Below are 20,224 nucleotides of genomic sequence, written 5' to 3'. Positions count from 1 at the left end.
TCTCCTACTGCTCTCATTTATAATTTCAATTTAACCATTTCAATCTGTTAAATGATTAAACATTTTTGAATTTGTTTACATGTAGTGCCTTCTGCCACTTCCTCTTCATCTATCACTTCCGTAAGACCTAACTCAGATCTCACCAATCCCTTTCCCACTCCCTATCCCCAGTATTGGTTCTCTCCTCTGAATTCCTGTAGTACAAGCCATCACTGGCACTTAGTATATGCTACTTTTCACACATTTTTGCATTTCTTTTTCAAAAAGTTAATCCCTCTTATTCACAGTTCAGCAGAGAAAACTGATTCTAAAAAATGACAATATAACATATCAAAAGACTAAAAGTAGGTAGAAGGCACAACTAAGTCAGCCTCGTTTTTGTGCACATATCTTGTCTCCCATCTAGATTGCAAGTACTTTTGTATTATTACTAATACCTAGTATGGTTTTTAGGACAATGTTCTATTCAAAGTATATGGTACATGATTAATAAACATTATTGATGTTGATAAAGATAATCATGACAGGGTCAGGGAAGAAAGCCTAACATGATGGAGAGTGTGTTTTGACATCTATCATGATGATGCAGAAATGTTGCGAAATCAGACCTGCGAGAAACCAAGCACCACTCAGAGAGTTGGAAACTCAGGTTTATTACACAGGCAGTCCCAGAAGAGCTAGTGCTCTGAAGATCTGGGCCCCCAGCTCAGGGGCAACCTTGCTTTAGTAGGGCTTATCCATGCTGTTTGGTGAATTTTTCCTCAGGAGTTACTATGGGTTACTATGGGCAGTTACAGAGCAAGAAAGAGATTTTCAAATAGGAACTTAGACAATGCATCTGTTATCTAGACAGAACAATCAAAAGGGAGGGTGAGTCTACTGTCATGCTACCCTGAACAAGCCTGATCCCGTCTGGTCTTGGAAGCTAAGCAGGTCGGGCCTGGTGTTAGTACTTGGATGGGAGGCCACCTAAGAAGACCAGATGCTGTAGGCGTAAAAAATAAAAAAATAAGGGATTGTAAGCTGACAAGGTCCTTGCAATCTGTGAGATCAATCAAGGGTTGCCTGGTCTAAACAAACAAACAAACAAAATAACAAAGGGGAGGGTGAGTCTTTAGTTGATCTGGAGATCACTCTGCCCTTTGGCCTATGCAGCAAACATGTCTACAGAAGCAGAAAAAAGAGCTGATTACAAAGTTAACCATTTGAGTAGAAAATTCCTCTTCAATGAGATTCAAGAAAAAAACAATCCATTCTGCAGGCATCCTGCAGGCCCTTCTAAAGTAGAATAGTATCACCAGCCTTTTTCAAGAACAACCCTTCTCTAGGTGGCCTTCCCAAACCTATCTCCCTTGACTTTGTGTTTTATTCTCTTGTTCACCAAAACTGATACATTCAATTTGAGCTGGGTTATTTGGTACTTTGAAATTGAACACATTTGATAAACGAAATGTGGTGTATCCATACAATGGACTATTATTTGGTCATAAAAAGGAAGTACTAAGGCATGCTACGAGTTGAATAAAACTTGAAAACATTATGCTAAGTTAAAGAAGCCAGTCACAAAAGTACACACGATTCTGTCACTGTTGGGGCTGATGGGAGTTTGGTGTTGCCCCAACAGTAGGAGGGAGGGAGAGGGATAACGATGGCACAGAAGTGTAGTTAGCGTTTTTCCTCGGTTCTTCCTTAAATGATGCAATGAAGAATCACAGGTCATTGAGATTTAATAGTTTTATTAAAAATATTTTTTAGAAAGACAAAGAATGCCCCAAGGAGGCACTTGGAGAAAGACAAAATATGCTGTAAGGAGGCACATGGTCCCAGCGCTGTACGCAACACAAAGGGTCCAAAATGGCTACAAAAGGGCAAAAGGCTACAAAAGGCCACCTAAAAGGGAGGAGAGCCCAGAAAGGCAAAAAAGGGCCCAGAAGTGGGAATGTCTGCCTTGTATTTGTACCGTGATGGGTGGTTCCAAAGACATTCCTGGTGATTGGCAAATGAGGTCATTTTGACTGACATCTGATTGACACTAAACAATAACTTTGCCTAGCGTGTACATGTGTACTAAGAATTCAGTCTATTATAATTAGATTCATGAACTTCTAGGCATAGTCACGATATTATAATGATAGTATAATGAGGCTGAAGTTATGGGCAGTACTTTCTGTGCATGGGTTTGTAGCTGGTTTAGGCCAGCAGTTTTTATGGCCTCCCTGGTCTAGGATTTGGGGTATTTATAACTCTAAAAGGGAGAAATTTCTGGGAGGTCCTTAAAGAAGGTCTTCAAGGAAAGTTTCTATGGTTACAGAACTGGGCCCCTATTCCTTTGGTCCCCTGTCACTCATGTCTGACTAGCTACATAACAATTCTGGGCATTATTCCGTTTATATGAAAGCCTAAAATAGTTTAATCTATAGGGACAGAAGGTAGATTAGTGATTGCTTAGGCCAGGGGGTTAGGTGGGCACAGAATGATAGATAAAAGGTACAAATTTTCATGACCTTTTGAGGTCATGAAAATGTTCTGAAATTGACTGTGGTGGTGATCGCACTTACCTGTGGATATACTAAAAACCATCAAACTATATACTTTAAGTGAGTAGATTTTATTATATGTGCATTATATTTCAGGCAAGCTGTTTTTAAAAAGAAATTAAAGACACTTTGTGTTCATGTTTTCTCTCCCCACCTCATACTCCTTTAAACCTAGAATTCTAGTGAATTAACTTTGAATTAATACTTATTACCTATAATTAAATGACTATTAATTGCCTGTAGCTACTTTCCTTGTTATATCTCTCGGTTTGCATTATAAACAATGTACAATTTTGTTTTCTGCCTCCATTGGGGTATATTTAATACCTTAATATGAATATAGTAATATATGTACTTGGTATATGTATATACACATAAAGTAGGTGAGTCCTACATTTTGTACTTTAACTTAGAACTAAAGAATTAAATTCTTGAAATAGGATAGTGAACGCACAATCTTCTTGAATCTAGTATCTTATGCAACTCAACACTCATTACAGGATAAATGTGTAAACTCATTCACTAAATCTAAAAAGCTAGAAATTCCCTTAAATATTCTACTCAAGTCTCTCTCAGACACATTTTCAGGTGGCACAATTCTGGTTCCTGATCCATCTCACCAAGAGGCAGATCAGGGTTAAGAAAGCCAAGTACTCAATGCAGCCCCACTCTGACCTCTAAATACCTGTCTGCTCACAGCTCACTAGAGCCCTTCGTATCCTCTATTCTAGTCACAACTTTTGTGACAACACATGAACATGCTTAGTAGTACTTTTCACAGTTCTGTGCTTTTCTCGCTCAGGTGTGAAATCCTCTTCCTCCCTTTCAGCCTTTAAGACTAAGCTCAAAGTTTTATATAGAACTTTCCCTAAACAAACAATCCTCATGGTCCAATGTATACAACTGGTCTGTCCTTTGGGCTCCCATCGCATGTGACTTGTACCTATCTTATACTGCCTTATATTAACAGTTAATGGTTTTACAAATGTATCTCAACCTTAAGATTGTAAGGCACTTGAAGAAAGACCATTTTTAGATTCTTAATTTAACATTATGTTAGCTGAGTGTTATACAGAGATATTTAATAATTTGATTAAAATGTTAATAAACCATCTGATTAGATGGACAAGTTAGAGTTGTACATAAATCTAAAGTACTTACCCTCTGCACCAACTCTCAAAGACAAATGACAGGTGCTAGCAGATTGCCTAAATGTCCAGGTAGATTTTAGAGATGGGTGGAGGTACAAGAACTGATGAAAGGAAGAGTGGTGACAGGGCCACTCCAGGATGCTTTTTCTTTGTGCTGGGCTCAGCTAAGTAGGTCGGTTACCAGACAAAGGATGATTTGAAAGAGTTTTCAAATGCTTTCTGTCCAAAATGCCTCTTGCATATTATACTAATTGAAGTGTCACCATTATTAGAGGCTCGTCCAGCACTATCCTTTCCTGAAAGGCAAATAGACCTGGGAAGGTAGTATGCTTTCCAAACACACCAGACTGCTGAATGCAAGTTGATAAGCAAATAGTGCAATGAGCCAACAAAGGGCCATGCCCGACTGCCGCGTCATAGGAAGGTTCTGACGAAGCAAAGTGAAGAGAAAGACTAGAGTCAGAATGGAAATAAGAGAAAAGGAAATGCTTAAAGAGAAGCTGAATACGAGCCAACTTCACAGGTTGCCTGGGCTTGGCAGGACTCTAATCAGCAGTAAAGTGGCTGGCAGAGGATAAAGGGATATTTGCCAGAATGGAGTGAAGGAGAATATCGTTGCCGTTAATTATGGAAGATGTTAGAGTAGCGAGGAGAGGGAAGTCAAGAGGGAATATAATGAGCTCCACCATGTGAGGAGACCAGGGAGAGGGTCTTCACCAGACCCTGACCATGCTGGCACCCTAATTGCAGACTTCCAGCCTCCAGAACTATAAGAAATAAATGTGTCCTTAAAATTACAAACAAAAACCAAAACAATATCCAGGTAATATATTATTGAACTGTACACTCGAAACCTATATAATTTTATTGACCAATCTCACCCCAATAAATTTAATAAAAAATAAAAATAAAAATAAGCAAAAAAGGAGGAAATATAATTAGGGCTTAACAAGGAACTGGCAACAGTGGAAGAGAAAGAACAGTGGAGATCGTGAACTAATTCAGATATTTATGAGAGTAGATAGGAGGTGAAACAAGAAGGCAAGGGACAGAGGCAAGACTGGTCTTAGGGAAGTGGCCATCATATCCCAGAAGTTAGCCTTTTCTCCCTTATCATCTTCTAATATCTTTATCTTTCATCATCTTGCCTTTTCTTCATCCTTCCCTGCATTCACATAGCGCCTCATCTCAGTTCTTAGCTACCTGTCTAGAAAGCAAATAGTCATAATAACACATGTGGTCTCGCAGCCTTTCAGGCCAGTCTTGGACTGTGCCCCAGCCTAATCCCAACTGTACAAAAATGAAGAAATTATTTCATCTTTCTCTTTATTTTCAAAATATAAAGCATTAAAAGTATAAAAGGTATTGGGCTGGTCCCTGTGTGGTTTCCAGTACTTTGGGGGAGGCAGAACTGAGTCCCCAGGAATGTGAGAACATCATCTCAAAAAGCTAGCATCGACTTCTACTGTGTCAAGTTCAACAGCCAACATCAAATATCTATGGATGTGTAGTAGGGCTTGGCTTGAGCTCCAGCTCTTGTGAAAGAATAGAGGTGGACGTGAAAGAATAGAGGTGGACACTGTTTTGAGAAGACAATTGAGCAAAAGAGGACCCAGCACCAGAAGAATCTGGTGGGAGAAGTGGGAAAGGGAAATATAAAAATCTTCCTCTCTTTTCTGCTACTGCTTAAGGACAGAGGCATGTGACCCCAGCAAAGTAGGTAGCAACTACTTGGAAACCATAAGGGAGAAGCCAGACCACCCCAGGGCTGGTTAACGAGCATGGTCAGGCAGTGGAATGCTAGTCATAAGAATGGAGACAAACTGCTCCAATTTCTGCGCAGCTTGTTTCCCGGTCTTTAGTACTTCCTCATGGTTTGTTTTCTCAAGGCTTTCATAATCCATGATGACCTTGTTCGTGATGAGGGAGAAGCCAAAGACTCGAAGTCCACAGTGCCTTGCAACTATAACTTCTGGTACTGTGCTCATGCCTAATGAGGAGAAAGAGAAAAACCAAGTGTCAGGGTCCTCAAATGACTCTTTTCCTCACCCTTTATTCATTAACCTCTATTCATTACCTCATTGACAATTTAACATCTCAAAAAACAACCAAGGAAGCAGCTAAATTAGTGTTGAGCTTAGGTTGCTTCTGTGTTGCTTAAAAGAGGAAGGCTTCAGAGGGCCTTACACATTTCTTATAAATGTTACCATTGCGATGCTTTTTTTCTATAACTGTCTGTAGAAATTTTGAAGTCGATTCTAATGATGTAGTTCCATCCTCCAGTCAAAGGTACAGAAGGTGGCTATGACATTTGTTAGAATAATCCTTAGAAGTAGCTATCAAATCATGGATAGGTCTTTAGCAATACAGCTGTTAAACTCTTTGATACTGTGTAGGGAGGTTTGATGCTACAACACATCAAATCTCACCACCTTAATATATTTCTGGAAATCAGTTTAATTTAATCTTCCCTTAAGTCAGATCCTCTCTCCATCCTATCAGGTCTATAATCTTTTACTCCTTCCCATCTCTATTTTATCGGATCCCTCCCACTTCTAGTCTCCAGCCAAGTTTCCCTTCTCACCAACAGCATCTGCACCCAGTTGCTGCAGCAGACGAGACTCTGCCACAGTCTCATAGCTGGGGCCCGCCACCATAACGTAGGTGCCTTCCTGTAGCTCTCTCTGCTCTCCCATTTGTTTCCAGGCACTATGAGCCTTCTGCCTCATCTCCCGGTCATAGGCATCGGACATGGCAGGAAAACGAACTCCATACCTAGGGCATAGGTTGGATTATTTCAGAGATATGGAATATAGTGAGCTCTCTCCTAACTCCCAGATAGGTCCTTAAACTCTCCCATCTATAAACAAAGGAGCGAAACACATACCTTTCATCATTGGGCCCTATGAGAGGGTTCTCACCGCAAATACCAGGTAGGTTGATGTGATCGCGGATTAGCATGATGTCTCCAACCTCAAACTTGGGGTTGAGCCCTCCAGCTGCATTGGTGACCACGAGGGTGTCCACACCCAGAAGCTGGAAAACCCTCACTGGGAATGTCACCTTAGAAACAAAATATAAAAGATCAGAAAGCGTTCTTTAAAATTTCACCAATCCACCATGCAGATATGCATGATATACACCATGAAAGAAGGAAACTAAAAATCTACCTTGCCCAGCTAGTTAGGTAATAAAGTAGGAGAACTCTTTCCTCCTCCAGATCCAACCAGGCCTATGATCCTGATTTACCTTCCAGAGCGGGTAGCCTTCATACAGGTGGAACCTGCCCTGCATCATCACACAGGCTCTGTCATTCAGGAACCCAAACACCAGTCGACCAGCATGACCTTGCACTGAATACAAAGAAAGGGAAATGAATGAGATGATGTTTTCATACAACACATACCCATTTAGCACCTACTGTGAGCCAACTCACTGTGCTCAACATGTGAGGATATAATTAAGCAAAAGAAGACATTATTATCTCCACTTTCAGAAAGTTTAAGTCTGGTAGAGACAGAGGTTAATCATAAGTTACAAATAAGTATATAAGTACATCCTGAGATTAGACCTATGAGGGTAAAGATGTTCAAATGAACATATATCAAAGAAAAGTCCTTTTAAAGAAATTGCAAAAGAATGAGAAAGCCATACTGCAAGAGAATAAAAGTGAACAACAACAAAAGAATAAGTGGGTAATAATGAATGCAGTGAACACAGTTATAGATCTCTTTTCCAAAATTTCCGAAATTCTCAAAAATGCATATTATTATTTATTACTCTAACTAAACTATATGTATCCTTACTCCTGAAAGGGAGCTTATGGTATATTCTGCTTCCAAAAGAGGCTACTGAACAGGGAAAGGGGCTGAGTTAGAACTCATTCGAGTCTCCATTATGACACACAATTTCCTGTAGGAATACATACCCATGATGCAGCATGCAAAGATGACTCCCCACACAGATATAATATCTATTATTACCATTTTCTTTGTCTGGCATTTCTCCTCTAATGGACGTGGTCAACCTATTCTTTAAGGAATGAATGGTCTGAGAGAGGGACCAAAACCAAGAGGAAGAGTTGAGAGATACTTAAGAGATAGAGGAGTTTATTTAAAATAAAAAATTGCCAATAATAGAGCAGAGGTGACACAGTTAGAAAAACCCAAGTAGAGAATAAATAAGAAGTCGATAAAGTTTTAAAAAATTAATTCCCTTATCACTTAATGCAGCGCCCTTCTCACTATGTGTAGGAGTGGCAGGTGGATCCAATGTCACTGTTATCTCCCTTAGAAAGTTCTGCTATCCCTATCTCTTTAGTGTTTCCGTCTCCAATCCCCATTCCCACCTCCCTGCTCTGAATCCCCAGCCTTGCTCCAAATGGTTTAAAAAGTATCTGTGAAAAATCTGTTAAAAGTCATAGCTTTCCAGGGAAAAGAAGGTGGAAATCCAAAAGAGTATTAAATTAGCCAAGGGAAGTTAGTTATCTGAGAAATTAATAAGTAAACCAAATAAATAACTCTTATCCTTTATTACCCTTATTTCACCTGGCCCTTTCCCAGGCCTTAGCCATACCACTTTCCAGCCGCTATTAGGATGCTGGATACATTATCCTCAGGTCCCAAGCTCTACTGTGCACAGAAGACGTCTGCCCTTTTCCCCCTCCAAAGGGTCAGTGTGCCAGGTTTTATGTATTCATGTATTATCTGTGTATTTGTCGGCAAGAACATGGTAGTCTGTGTGTTCATTTGTTGCTGTGCAGAAGGACATAGGACAGGGCAGGCCTGACTTTGTCATGGGAGGTTACAGGCACTGCTTTTTCCATTTAAGCTGCAGAATGATAGAAATGAGATGCGTGTGTGAACATGTGGTGACCATGGTATGTATGGGGATGATGTTGTAGAGGTTTAAGGATCTCTGAGTCGTTAAAGCATAGGAAATGTGTTATCATATATTACCATTAACACACACATGCCCTGTCTATTACGAAATTTCTACTAGGGGAATTTCCTTCTAAAGGCATTCTGATTCATGGTGGCCTTTTTTCCTCTCTTACAACAGTTATTTTTAGTCCAATGCTATAGAGGATAACCAGGTCTGGACAGAAGCATTGCCCTACCATCAGAATCTCATCAAGCTCCCTTGGTCCCATACCTCTCTCCTTGCTAGCCAGTACCTGTACTTTGGGGGAAGTTTGGTATCTCACTGTAGTCAAAGATCTGGGTCTGAGTTAATTTATCAGTCAGGCCTCCTAATCCAGAACCGCAGATCACTGCCACTTGAGGTCGGTGCTTGGTGTGGGACAGAAGCCATTCTGCAGTGTACTGACAATCTTCATATGTGAGTCTAGGAAAAAAGAAAAATCAAGGTGACTTTTGCTCCCATCTGAAGGGCATCATAGACTAATGCCCTTTAGTGCAGAAAGGCTGGCAGGTATACTGAGGTGGTGGGGGACAAAGAAGTTGACTGAAGAGCTACCCTCTCTCAGGAGAGGCCACACTAAGCGCATCCGCCCACCCACTCCTCTTTCTGAATCAGACCCACTGAAAGTCTGATATGAAATTCATTTCAGACTCTGACAAAAGTTAATGACATTTATGTTTCCACCACCAGCCCCAACTCCACTTTTGCTACCACTGTCAGGTTTTATAGCTCTCCTTATGACAGAGATTTAGAGAGGAAAGGGTCACAGTGTCTACAGAAGTACAGTTGAAATAATCAATTCATGGAGGGTAAAGAGCTCCACCTATCTTACAGGCTCAGTTTAAAAATTAATTAAAACTGCTACTAATAAGCTCCAAAGATCTATTACTCCATAGATCAAGGTTCAGCTCCATAGCTCTTGAATTTTTCTTCCACTTTCCTCTCTGCTCTGTTCTCCTCCTTGCCTTCTGTCATCTTTTCTTCTCTTCATCAAGCTTCTTTGCCCTTCAGAGACTTAAGGACATACACTTACCCAGAACTCATACATCCCAAAAAAAACAACCTAAATTTTTTCTCAGAAGTCCAGTCCAATTCTCTCACATCCATCCGGAAAGACCAAAGATTGAAGGGGAAAAAAAAAGTGAAACTGAACTGAATGGAAGTAACCGCGCCTCTAAAGGAAATTCTTTCCTTAAAAGTATAGCCTTTGAAACCACATGACACTACAATAAACCAGGCTACTCTCAGGAAGCAGCTGGGTAAAGGACAAGGGTGAAGGCTAGAGGCAATAGAGCTGGGCCACAGAATGGAGAAGAGAAGCAATAAAATGGTAAAAAGTTAATCAAATACCATCAACAGATGGGAAAGGAAATGAAAGAAATGTGAACACCTAGCATATCTAGCCACAGTTTACAGGACTTTCTCATTGGCCATCAGTTCCACAAGAACACCTTCGATCCCTGGGCATCCAAAAGCCAGTGATCCCTAACCCTGCAGACTTGGACTGGGATTTCCAGGACCAAAGCAGAGAAGGCTTTTCAAAGGTGTGGGTTGGGGGAGTGGGCAGGATCTGCTGCTGAGCTCACTGAAAAAGGATTTTCTTCTCTCCTTGGAGAGTCCATTTCCAATTTAATTGGACCGCCAACGTGGAGGGAAGGGAGTTGTTGGCGAGGGACGTGAGCAAGTTCTCCTTTGTTGGGACTCTAGATATGAGCACCAAAGCTCCTCTCGGCTTTACCTAGACTCTGGAATGGGAATCTGTGAAGAGCACATGGGTGAGAAGACCGTTTTGGGGGCCGGGGGGAAGGGGAAAAAAGAGGTATTCTTCTCCCCGTTTCCCCAAACGCGCGCACAAACACACACCGGCTACTTTTTCGAGTAGACTTCACTGTTCTAAGCCGTCCCCTTCCTGCTCCAGTGGCGCCACTCCACCTCGATTCTCGCGTGCGCCGCTATCGGCGCGGGCTGCCCGACTGCTCTGCCGCCTTATCCCTGACACCGGGCTCCGTGCGAGGCCTCTCGGCATCTCCAGGGCCTCGCTCCCTCTCTCAGACCCCTCCGGGCCCAGAGTGCCAGGTTTCCAAGTCCCCGTGACAGCCATTTCTTCCCGCGCTCCCCAGCGGTTCCCCGGGCCTGGGGCCCGCCTCACCGTTTCTCCATGTTTCCGCCGACGCCCTCTAGATGAGCCTGACCTTCTCAACTCGGTTCTGCTGTGCTAAACTACACCGCGGTCACCGGTCCTGTCTGCACAGATAGTGCACTATCTGCCGAGCGCTGGCTTATATCTCCAGCCCGGGAGTCCCCAGCCAATGGCAGCGGAGCAGGCGGGTCGGCCCCATCTCCATGGCGACACACCCTGATTTAATCTTCGGAAGCTAGGCCGTTAACCTACTCCAAGTTCTTCTCAGCACTAGACCCTTTCTCACGCCCGCCCCACCCACTACCCCCACCACCACCCCCAACCCCGGCTGGGTGGCAGATTAGAAGGGCATTCGGCATTTCATCCCCGCACGGATTCTGGTCCGTAAAGCTTGGTTTTCCGGCAAGGAAGTCTATGCCGGAAGAGGACTAGAAGCCAGAGAGGGAATCCCCTAACCATCCCTCCCCCATCTATCTGCAACTCCATTCCAAGTTGTGTCTGCAGCAAACCGTGAGAGATTTAAAAAGAAAAAATTTATACCTTAGACCGTGCAACCACAGAATAAAATTAAGCCTACGTTTGAGTTGTTTCCTGGACAAAGGAAACAGGGTCGACCCTAGCAACATTGCTGACCTGGAAGTTACAGAATTGGGGAGAACGTATCAGGGGTCTAAATCTAGGCCCAGACCGGGAGAAGAAAAAAGTTCTAGGCGAAAGAATTCCTAGCTCTTCTGCGCAGACAAGGAGTGGGGATAAGACCAGAAAACGCAGACAATCTCTTGATTTAACACAATACTGGATCCAAGCAATACGGATAACTAGAGAACGACTCCTCTCAAGAGGAAAATTCCAGTAAAAGAACTACACAATATAACTTCTTTGTAAGAATTCAGCTATTTCCTCTCCCCTCTTTTACAACTTTAACTAGCTTCACATAAAATCACAAATCAATGGCACTTACTTATCTATTGGAATCCTTCACCTGTTTCCACTCTCCTAAACTCTAATCTTTCCTGCTTGCCATTTTACCCATCACCGTGGCCCAAGCCATTGTTTCTCAGCCCTGTTTCTCTCTCATTCGTGTAAGAAATATTTATTGAACATCAATTTTGTACCAGAACTGTTTTAGTGCTAAGGACATAGGAGTAAATACAATATATATATAAATAAAAAATTATATATATAAAGTATTATTATTATTACTATCTTTATTCACCCATAATTTTAATGAAGATAATAGGGCAATCTAAAGTAAATATTAGCGATCTTAATAATGGGACTATAAAGTATTGAAACATTGAAAGCATGATTTTAAATGATGAGTAAGCGCTGTCTCAGGTAAAATCCAGCCTAAGGAAATATCTATCCAATTCGGTTGCTGAAAGATATTTTTTTTTCACCATCCCAAATCCAAACCAGCTTACACAAAAGATATTATATCTGAGAAAGTGCAAACTTAATCAATTGATTTCAATGGACTCTGTCTAAAGTAAGTGTATGTGAATCCAAAAATGATGATCTGCAATATATCTGCAAAAGGAAAATTGAGGGACAGGCTCAATCTTCTTCGTGTTTCTCCAACATCACATAGGGAAGAGTCTGCAGTATATATAAATATTCCAGTCACCAAAGAAATATACTGTTTCTTTGTACTGTGACAGGCGAGGACAGTTTACCAGACCAGGGTGCCGTACCCTTCAGAACTACACAACAAACTTTATTCTGAATTCAAGTTCAGCAACCAAGGTTCTGCATAATCACTTGAGTACCCAATCTCTTTAATCTCAGATTCACCAATGGCCCAGAGAGGAGTCTACTTTTTGAGGCTCAGCAGGTTTCCTCAGACCACATCTTTTTCTTGTGGTGTAGTCCACAAGAGGGCCCAGGCTCTTGGTTGCATCAAACCCTACTTGGGTCCTGTCCTACCCCTAACCTTGGTTTATTTACATCTTTTTGCTTCCCTCACAGGTTTTGACCTTTAAAGTATACAGACAGATTCAAGTGGTGTGTGTGTGCATCTGCTGCACTGTGAATACTGGTATACAGCAGATACTTAATGGTTGAAAATATAAAATGCCTGTTAAATGTTTATTATATCTGTTTAGGTCATGTTAACCTAAAAATAAAAGGCCATAGTGAGAGGCAAACAAGTGTTTATTTGAGATCCAAAAGAAGAGCTATTCAGGAAGCACTCACTGATTCAGGCAGAAACGAAACAGAAGGTGAAGGGAAGGGGTATTTATGAAAAAAGGAAGGGGAATAATTACTTGATTAGAAGGAATTTCTATAGGTGTAGATAAGCTAATACAGTGATGCTAATTTTAAAGAATGTTTTAAATTTTCAGTCCTATAGTCACAATATCTGCTTTCTTGTTATCTTTGGAAACAGTTGCTTGGAATACAGTGCTGCTTTAGGCCCAAAGGTTATTTTGCCCAGTTTTAACATTTCAAAGGTTTAAGGAATAAAACATGCAAGGCAGTTACTCTGCAATGGTAGCTCCAACTGCATTTTAAAGTGGCTTCATTTATATTATTTTTTACAGCCATCTCAAGCCCATACTCTATTCCTTTATGACCATTTTGATCTGTTTTTAGCACCGCAGTCTAGCCGTTCTCAATTTCTTAGTTTATAGTATGCTTAGTATCTCAGCAATTATTTACAGCATCCCTAGGTCAAAAGAAACACCTAACAGTTTTGCTTTTTAAGTGGTTGGCTCCTAACGGCTTAGTAACCATTTTTAAAAAATAATACAAGTCAGAAGAAAAAATTATTTTTTTCTTAAAAAGGCCATAAATAGTTACTAATGGAATGTATATGCCTGTTGGACACTGCACAACTTCTCAAACCTTGGAATACAGCACTGCTATCCCCATTTCCTGTTCTGTGCTGATTTTCACACAGTACTTACTTTTTTTTTTTTTATCAGAGGGATATCCTAAAACCTAGCTTCACAAAGATATTTTGAAATCAAAAGGAATAGCACAATCTAATGTTCAAATTGTGAATTACCTCATGCTAAGTAGTTTGTATGGTATACAAGAAATGTTGACTATTGCTGTATTTCCTTTAAAATTTTTAAATATACCATGGTGGGTGCCACTATGAATTTGTACCTTGGCACAGGGTTTGGGAACTACGGCCCTAGTCATTCTATGCCACCTCATTATCTTGAATCTATGTCATGTAAATGAGTGGAGTCTGTAATCAAGCTATTTGTGTATGAGTTCTGTCTCCACCCCTTATTTACCAGCTGTGTGATCCAAGGCAAGTAAAATTCCCACTCTGCCTGCTTTCTTGTCTGTAAAATGGTGATAATAATAGTACCTACTGTTGTTGCAAGGATTATATAAAATGCTTGCAAAGTGTTTAGATAAATGCCTAGAATTAGAGTAAGCACACAGTAAATTTTGGCTAATATTATTATTCTCCATCATCCCTTTTTCTTTTTTATTTCTCTAGACCCACCTAACCATGTATTGGATCAGAAGAAAAACTAGAGCCTATAAATAGCAATTCTAATTCTGCACTGATTATAGCCCATTACTGCCTTACTACCATTTCTTCTATCTTCTTATCATCCTCTTTTTCTAACTTCTAATTGACTCCCATCCAGGCACATACTGAGGAACACACCTATCCTCCACACTCAAGGTGGAGGAAACTGAAGAACAGATGCAGAAGATTTTAAGTCACTCAGCATTGCCTTATACAGCAGGGAGATGTCTCCAGATAGTGACTCCCAACATCAACATTTATAGAAACAGGCTCAAGATAACTTAGGAGAGAAACTTATTTTGTTCATTTTCTCTCGACTGAGATCTCTCATTCTGTCAAGACCACAAGATAGATGTTCTTGTCTATAAACACCTACCCCTCCCCACCACCAAAAATCTTTGACCCTCCATTTTCTCTAATTCCTGAAATTAAAATATAATTTTATTTTAGTTCTTTTTCCTGTTAAAAGGATCACTTTTATTTCTCTTCTCTAAGGGTTAGATCCCTATCTTGTCTCACTCAGTGGCAGGAACAGAGTGGACATAAAAAGACTAACTTAATACCCGTAATTCCAAATACCTTTACTTCCAGTCTACAATTAAAAGGAAAGGCAAAGAACTGAGTACAGGAAGGGCATGGAACAAAAGGGAGCAAAGGTTTACTGTAATAAGTAGAAATTAATCCTTTAAAACTAGACCATACCCTTCCCCACCCCATCCAACCCCCATACTACCCCTCATCTTGGTTAACTCACTCTGTATATTACCAAAATATTATTTGCCCTAGATATGGAGTAAGGGACTGTGTTGTTTTCACCCAGGTAGTAAACTACCACTCCAGGAAAGGGAAAAGAAGAAATAGGGTATGTGGGGGAAAAAAAACAAAGAAAATTGAGACACTGTTGGCCACATAAGCCAGGTAGATGTTTTCCACCTCATTCTCTGCCCACTCACACATTTGGTAGTTACCAGTTGGTTGGAAGCCTGAAGAAAAAATGCTTCCAAATCTTTAGAGTTTTTTTCTATACAATCTCATGTTGTGGACTGTTATAAAGTGTTCCCTCGAAATTCATATTATGAAACCCTAACCCCGATGTGGCTATATTTGGAGATAGGGCCTTTTAAAAGGTAATTAAAGTTAAATGAGGTCATAAGGAGCCCTAATTCAATATGACTGCTGTCCTTATAAGAAATAGAAGAGACAGCGGGGATGTGTGCCCACAGAGAAAAGACCATCTGAGGACACAGAGGAGAACGTGGCTATCTCCAAGCAAAGGAGAGAGGCATGCTGACACCTTGATCTTGGACTTTAAGCTTCCAGAACTGTGAGAAAATAAATTTCTGTTGTTTAAGCCACCTAGTCATGGAAGACCTAGCAAACCAATAGATTTCAATAGCCTGATTTTTCTCAATCTAAGTGAGAAGACCCCACCCAATAAATAAGATACCTAGTACCAGCGGTAATATTGAAATGATTTACCTACATAGTACAGGTACCAACCAATCAAAAACAACGCCAGCCTTAAACAACTGATGCTGGTTGCACTGGAGTGCCCCAACTGAATATCCACCCTACTTGAGACTGCAGCTGACAATATTGCTTAATATACAAATTTCCTCAAGATGGGACTTAAGTTAATTAATTGATTGATTGCCATTTATCAAGCAACTTCTACATTTCAGGCATTGAGTATAAAAAGACTCTATCTAAATACTGTGCATTCTACTACATCTGTGCTTCTGCCCTTTTTAATCTGCCTAGCAGATGATATGAGTGTAATAGCATTAAACCATAGTCAGAAGACCTGGACTTTTAGTCCCATTTCAATCTCTCACTTAGCTTAAGTGACTCTAGTTTACAGAGCCTCAGTTTTCATATCAATAAAATAAAGATAGTCTTGTCTTCCCTATCCATCTCATAGTGGCTTTTGAAATAAATGAATATAGATATAAAAGTGTTTTATTAACTATGAGAAAATTACAAATATTAGCATTACTTTTTGCATTTTTCTGCCAATTGACCTCAAGACAGAGCTCAACTTCAAGTTATCCACACACAACAATATAATAATCCTTCTTTATATTTTGAAAGTTTTCTCTGTCTGCTCTGGCTAGAAGAGATTTCTTCTATCCCTGAACTTATATGATACTGTTTAATTCATTTGTTATGAAGCATGTGTTGAATCATGAATTTCTAGTAGTTTTTTTTTTCATGTAATAAAAGATTACTAGTGCTGATATTTTATACATGAATTTTTACATTATTATGTCTCCCTACCCAGGGTGTAAGTTTCTTAAGGAGTGTCTTTCACAAAGAATAGATATTTAACAAATATTTGTAGAAGTAGTGATTGCTGAAATTCTACCATTTACAGTAGGTTAAAAAACATGGCCACAATATTTTGCAGCTCCTCCCACCAAGATTTGAAGTCCAGTTCTCCACACCTTGAATCCGTGTAGGCCTTGTGACTTGCTATGACTCTAGAATGTGGTAGGAATGATGATCTAAAGATGCCTTTCAGCTTTTCTTTTCACTCTCTTGGACCATCATTCTAAGTACCACCATGCTATAAAGAAGCCTAGTCAATGCAGCACATACAACTACCAGACATGTGAGTGAGATCATCTTGTTCCACTAAGTTTTTCCCAGTTACCTCTGACTGCACTCTCATGAATGAACCAAGAAGAGACCAGTAAAAGAACCACTCAGCCAACTCACAGAATCAAGAGGAAAAAACACATCATTTTCTGTGGGTGTTGTCCGTTATGCAGAAATAGATAACTGAAGATCAGAAGAAGTATTCCTCTCCTCCATGCTGATAGGGTTTTTTTTCCCCCCCTACTTCTTTTATGGCCCTTCTCACAAATTACCTTGCTTTCTGGACATGTATCTTCTGACCACTGCCAGATTATAATGTCCCTAAGGGTGAGACAGAATTTATTGATCTTAGCTCTCTCCTAAATTACTGTGTCCAGAACTATAGGTAGTGGACGATGAGTCCATTTGCAGAATAAGCGATGGCTCCTTCCAAAGGAGTCTTGGAACGTAAATCCCAAAGGAATTTATTAAATTACATAAACAAATATATTATTTAGTATAAGACATTTTTATCACGAGAGCACTTTAGAGAGCCACTGTCCTTCCCTTAACCCTGTCCCACACTTGGATGGGCAGAGGTTAGTTTGGCATTAAAAGAGATCTTTAACAGGACATATTCAGGGATTATTCCAGCACATCTTTCCTTCAGTGCCTCACATAGCTGTCAGAAAGAACATTCATTCTATTGGTTAACGTTTACTTCTCCATTTACTTCTCTAGCCACACATCCCTATATTTCACCTATAAGAGCCCAAACTACTAAAAAAGTAAGCCATTCTACTCATCTGCCCCTAGAGGATCCTTCATACTGTATTCAATTCTCCATCTCTCCTACATTTTTATACGGATAAAACTAGATTTAAATGAACATCAATATGGCTTTTGTAAGTGTGGGGACAGTCACAAAAGACAGGTTTTGGAATGTATATGTACCCGAGGTGCAAATAATGAACCTACTCTACCCCAGAGTGAACACTTGAGCATCTGTATACCAGACAGAACAAAAAAGAGCAGAAAGAACTGCAGACTGGTCTGTCCCCCTGTAGAGATACAATCCCTTCCTCATTTTGTATTCAGAGGTTCCTTAGTTCTTTAAATGTCTGTGGGAACTAATTAGTGGAAGGATCCTTGCTTCTATGTAGAAGCTGACCTGGGAAAGCTGTGTCTAAACATGGAAGCCAGGTGAAGTCTCTAGCCCCTGTAGCAGCCATAATGGCTGGAATAGCAGTAGTACCTTTATTATTAAATATTTGGGGTGGGTTGCACTTTCCTCAATATTAGGTTCAGGGGAGAGGCTCCTAGCTAAACTGGTCCTGGTCCTTAAAAATTGTTTTTTTAATTCCTTGTTGCCTCTCAGATGTAAGACAATCTAAGACCCACAGTTTGGGCTATGACATGGGGGGAAACCCAGATGTAGTTCAGATTCCCATAAAGGCCACATGAGGTTGGGAGAAAGGGGTGGTGGGACATTAACTGTTATGGCGCGAACAATTCTGAGACCCACGGAGCCAATTGAGAGTAATTATGAGCCTTTATTAGCCGGCCGGCGACTGACTCTCTACCACGCAGGGCTAGAGGAGATCAGCCCCGAGCTTTCAGAGGAGGCAGCTGATAAAGCTTAAGACTATATCCTGGTGGTCTCCTGAACAAGCAAGCAGATTACAGAAGTGGAAGTTGGCTGTTAGCATATCTTTGCCCGAACAACACCCTTAATTAACAAGTAAATGGATCACAGAAGTAGACATTGGCCATCTTCATATCTTATACAATACACTTCCTAAACCACACACAAGCAAGTAGGACAACTCCTGATAACTAAAGATATTTCTTCCCTGTAGCTGACTTAGCTAGTTTGCTCACTTAAAAATTTTCCACCCTTAACATAACCCCAAGGTTTGGGTTCAGCGGTTACTGATAGACTTTCAGTGTTCTGCTTTGGTTTCTGGTAAGGGTAAGAAAGGACCCTCATCTGAGGGGTTCTTTAGAAAAAGGCAGCCATCCCAGCATTATTCTCAGTCAAGGAGCCCCTACATTTAACAGACCTGAATTATAATATTCTCATTCGTAGCAATCAGATATTTCCCAAAAGCTGGAACCATCTCCGTTTGACCTCCCGGTACTCTCTTCTATGACAATGAGGCCTTCCCATACTGTATTGGCTTAACTAAAAGAAATTACTTCAGAAACGCTATAAAACGAAGATTCTCTAAGTTGAGTCCTTTTTACTCTATCATCCACCATTAATCCCAGAATAATAGCCTACTCATCCTGCGTTTAGAGAAATCCTCCTAAATTATTCTTTCCATAACAAAGACCCGTCCACCTCTACTGATTGCCCCTGCTCTACCCGGAAACGCCCAACAAAGTTGAAACAACAAAGAAAAGAGTTCCTTTCAACTGGGGGATGGGGGAACCTACACATTTCATTTCTGTCTGGGTACCTATTTAGCAGAGCACCTTAGTAGGTTTGAAAAGTAGTCTTGGCTGCTGTACAATATGAGTATGGATGAATATGGATAAACAGGAGAGTGGGTATGTGGATTGGCTGTATGTTTAAATGCCTGAGCTGCTTAATAAGATCTTTTCCAATACTTGTCAGAGCAACCTCCGTTGCAGTCTCCTGGCTGGGGGTAAAGTCGAGTCTTTAGAAAGTCTAAAGACTGTTTTATTTGACAAACAAGGTGAGATAAAAATATCCTTGGACTTGATTAACTCAATCAAAAGCCATTTATTGTGCTTACGTGTTTGGGAGTGTGGGATCACAAAATTGAGTAAAACGCTAAGATCTCCTTAAAAGGTAATTTCACAATCTAATCAGGGATAGGAGTAGGATGGAGACTGCAGGGCTGCTTCCTGAAAAAGCCAGTCTCGTATCCTGTTCCAGAAGAGACTCCATGAAGAAAGAGTAGGGTAATAATCTTAATATTTTAATCCATTTCCCCTTAGTGCAGCTTTTCTCTTGACTTTTTACATGTATTTCTTTGAGTGTCTAAGGGCTGTCTACGGTTCTTCCTCCCACTGCTCAGAACTGCCCAAGCTCGGGCACACTCTCACTGCCGGCTCCTTGAGCCACGCCTCCGAGTTCTGGCGCTAAATTCGGGCCAATAAAGTTGCACCCCAACGATCACAGGATGAGGGAAAGGAAGACTCCAGCCAATGGGAGGCCAACTTTAACCGCAAAAGAGGAAGAAAAACCTTTTAGTAGTCTTCGGACCAATAAGGAGCAATGATTACGCGCCCGCTCTAGACGAATACCAGAGAATGCCCGGCTTCCTGCAACACGTGACTAGTTAGCCTGGCAGCCCGGCCCCACCGCCTGGTCTGTAGGTAGCGCGATGGACTACGCTTCCAATGGTTTGCGGAACCTCCCGTCACGTGC

At 40.8% G+C, this 20,224-nt stretch overlaps 1 protein-coding gene across 1 annotated transcript; it reads right to left on the bottom strand.

The window, feature by feature from the left end:
- Positions 1 to 4,997: 4,997 nt before the first annotated feature.
- On the bottom strand, positions 4,998 to 10,919 carry PNP (purine nucleoside phosphorylase). Its single transcript, XM_011385025.2, has 6 exons — positions 10,761 to 10,919; positions 8,865 to 9,034; positions 6,938 to 7,041; positions 6,576 to 6,751; positions 6,273 to 6,463; positions 4,998 to 5,678 (listed from the first exon to the last, which is right to left on the bottom strand). The coding sequence occupies exons 1-6, from the start codon at positions 10,769 to 10,771 to the stop codon at positions 5,461 to 5,463; spliced, it is 870 nt and encodes a 289-aa protein (XP_011383327.1). The 5' UTR covers positions 10,772 to 10,919; the 3' UTR covers positions 4,998 to 5,460.
- Positions 10,920 to 20,224: the final 9,305 nt, after the last annotated feature.

Source organism: Pteropus vampyrus, unplaced genomic scaffold (assembly GCF_000151845.1).
Source record: "Pteropus vampyrus isolate Shadow unplaced genomic scaffold, Pvam_2.0 Scaffold642, whole genome shotgun sequence".
NCBI classification, from domain to species: domain Eukaryota; kingdom Metazoa; phylum Chordata; class Mammalia; order Chiroptera; family Pteropodidae; genus Pteropus; species Pteropus vampyrus.
Note: the sequence above shows the minus strand (reverse complement) of the source record. Positions and strands in the feature narration are given on the sequence as shown.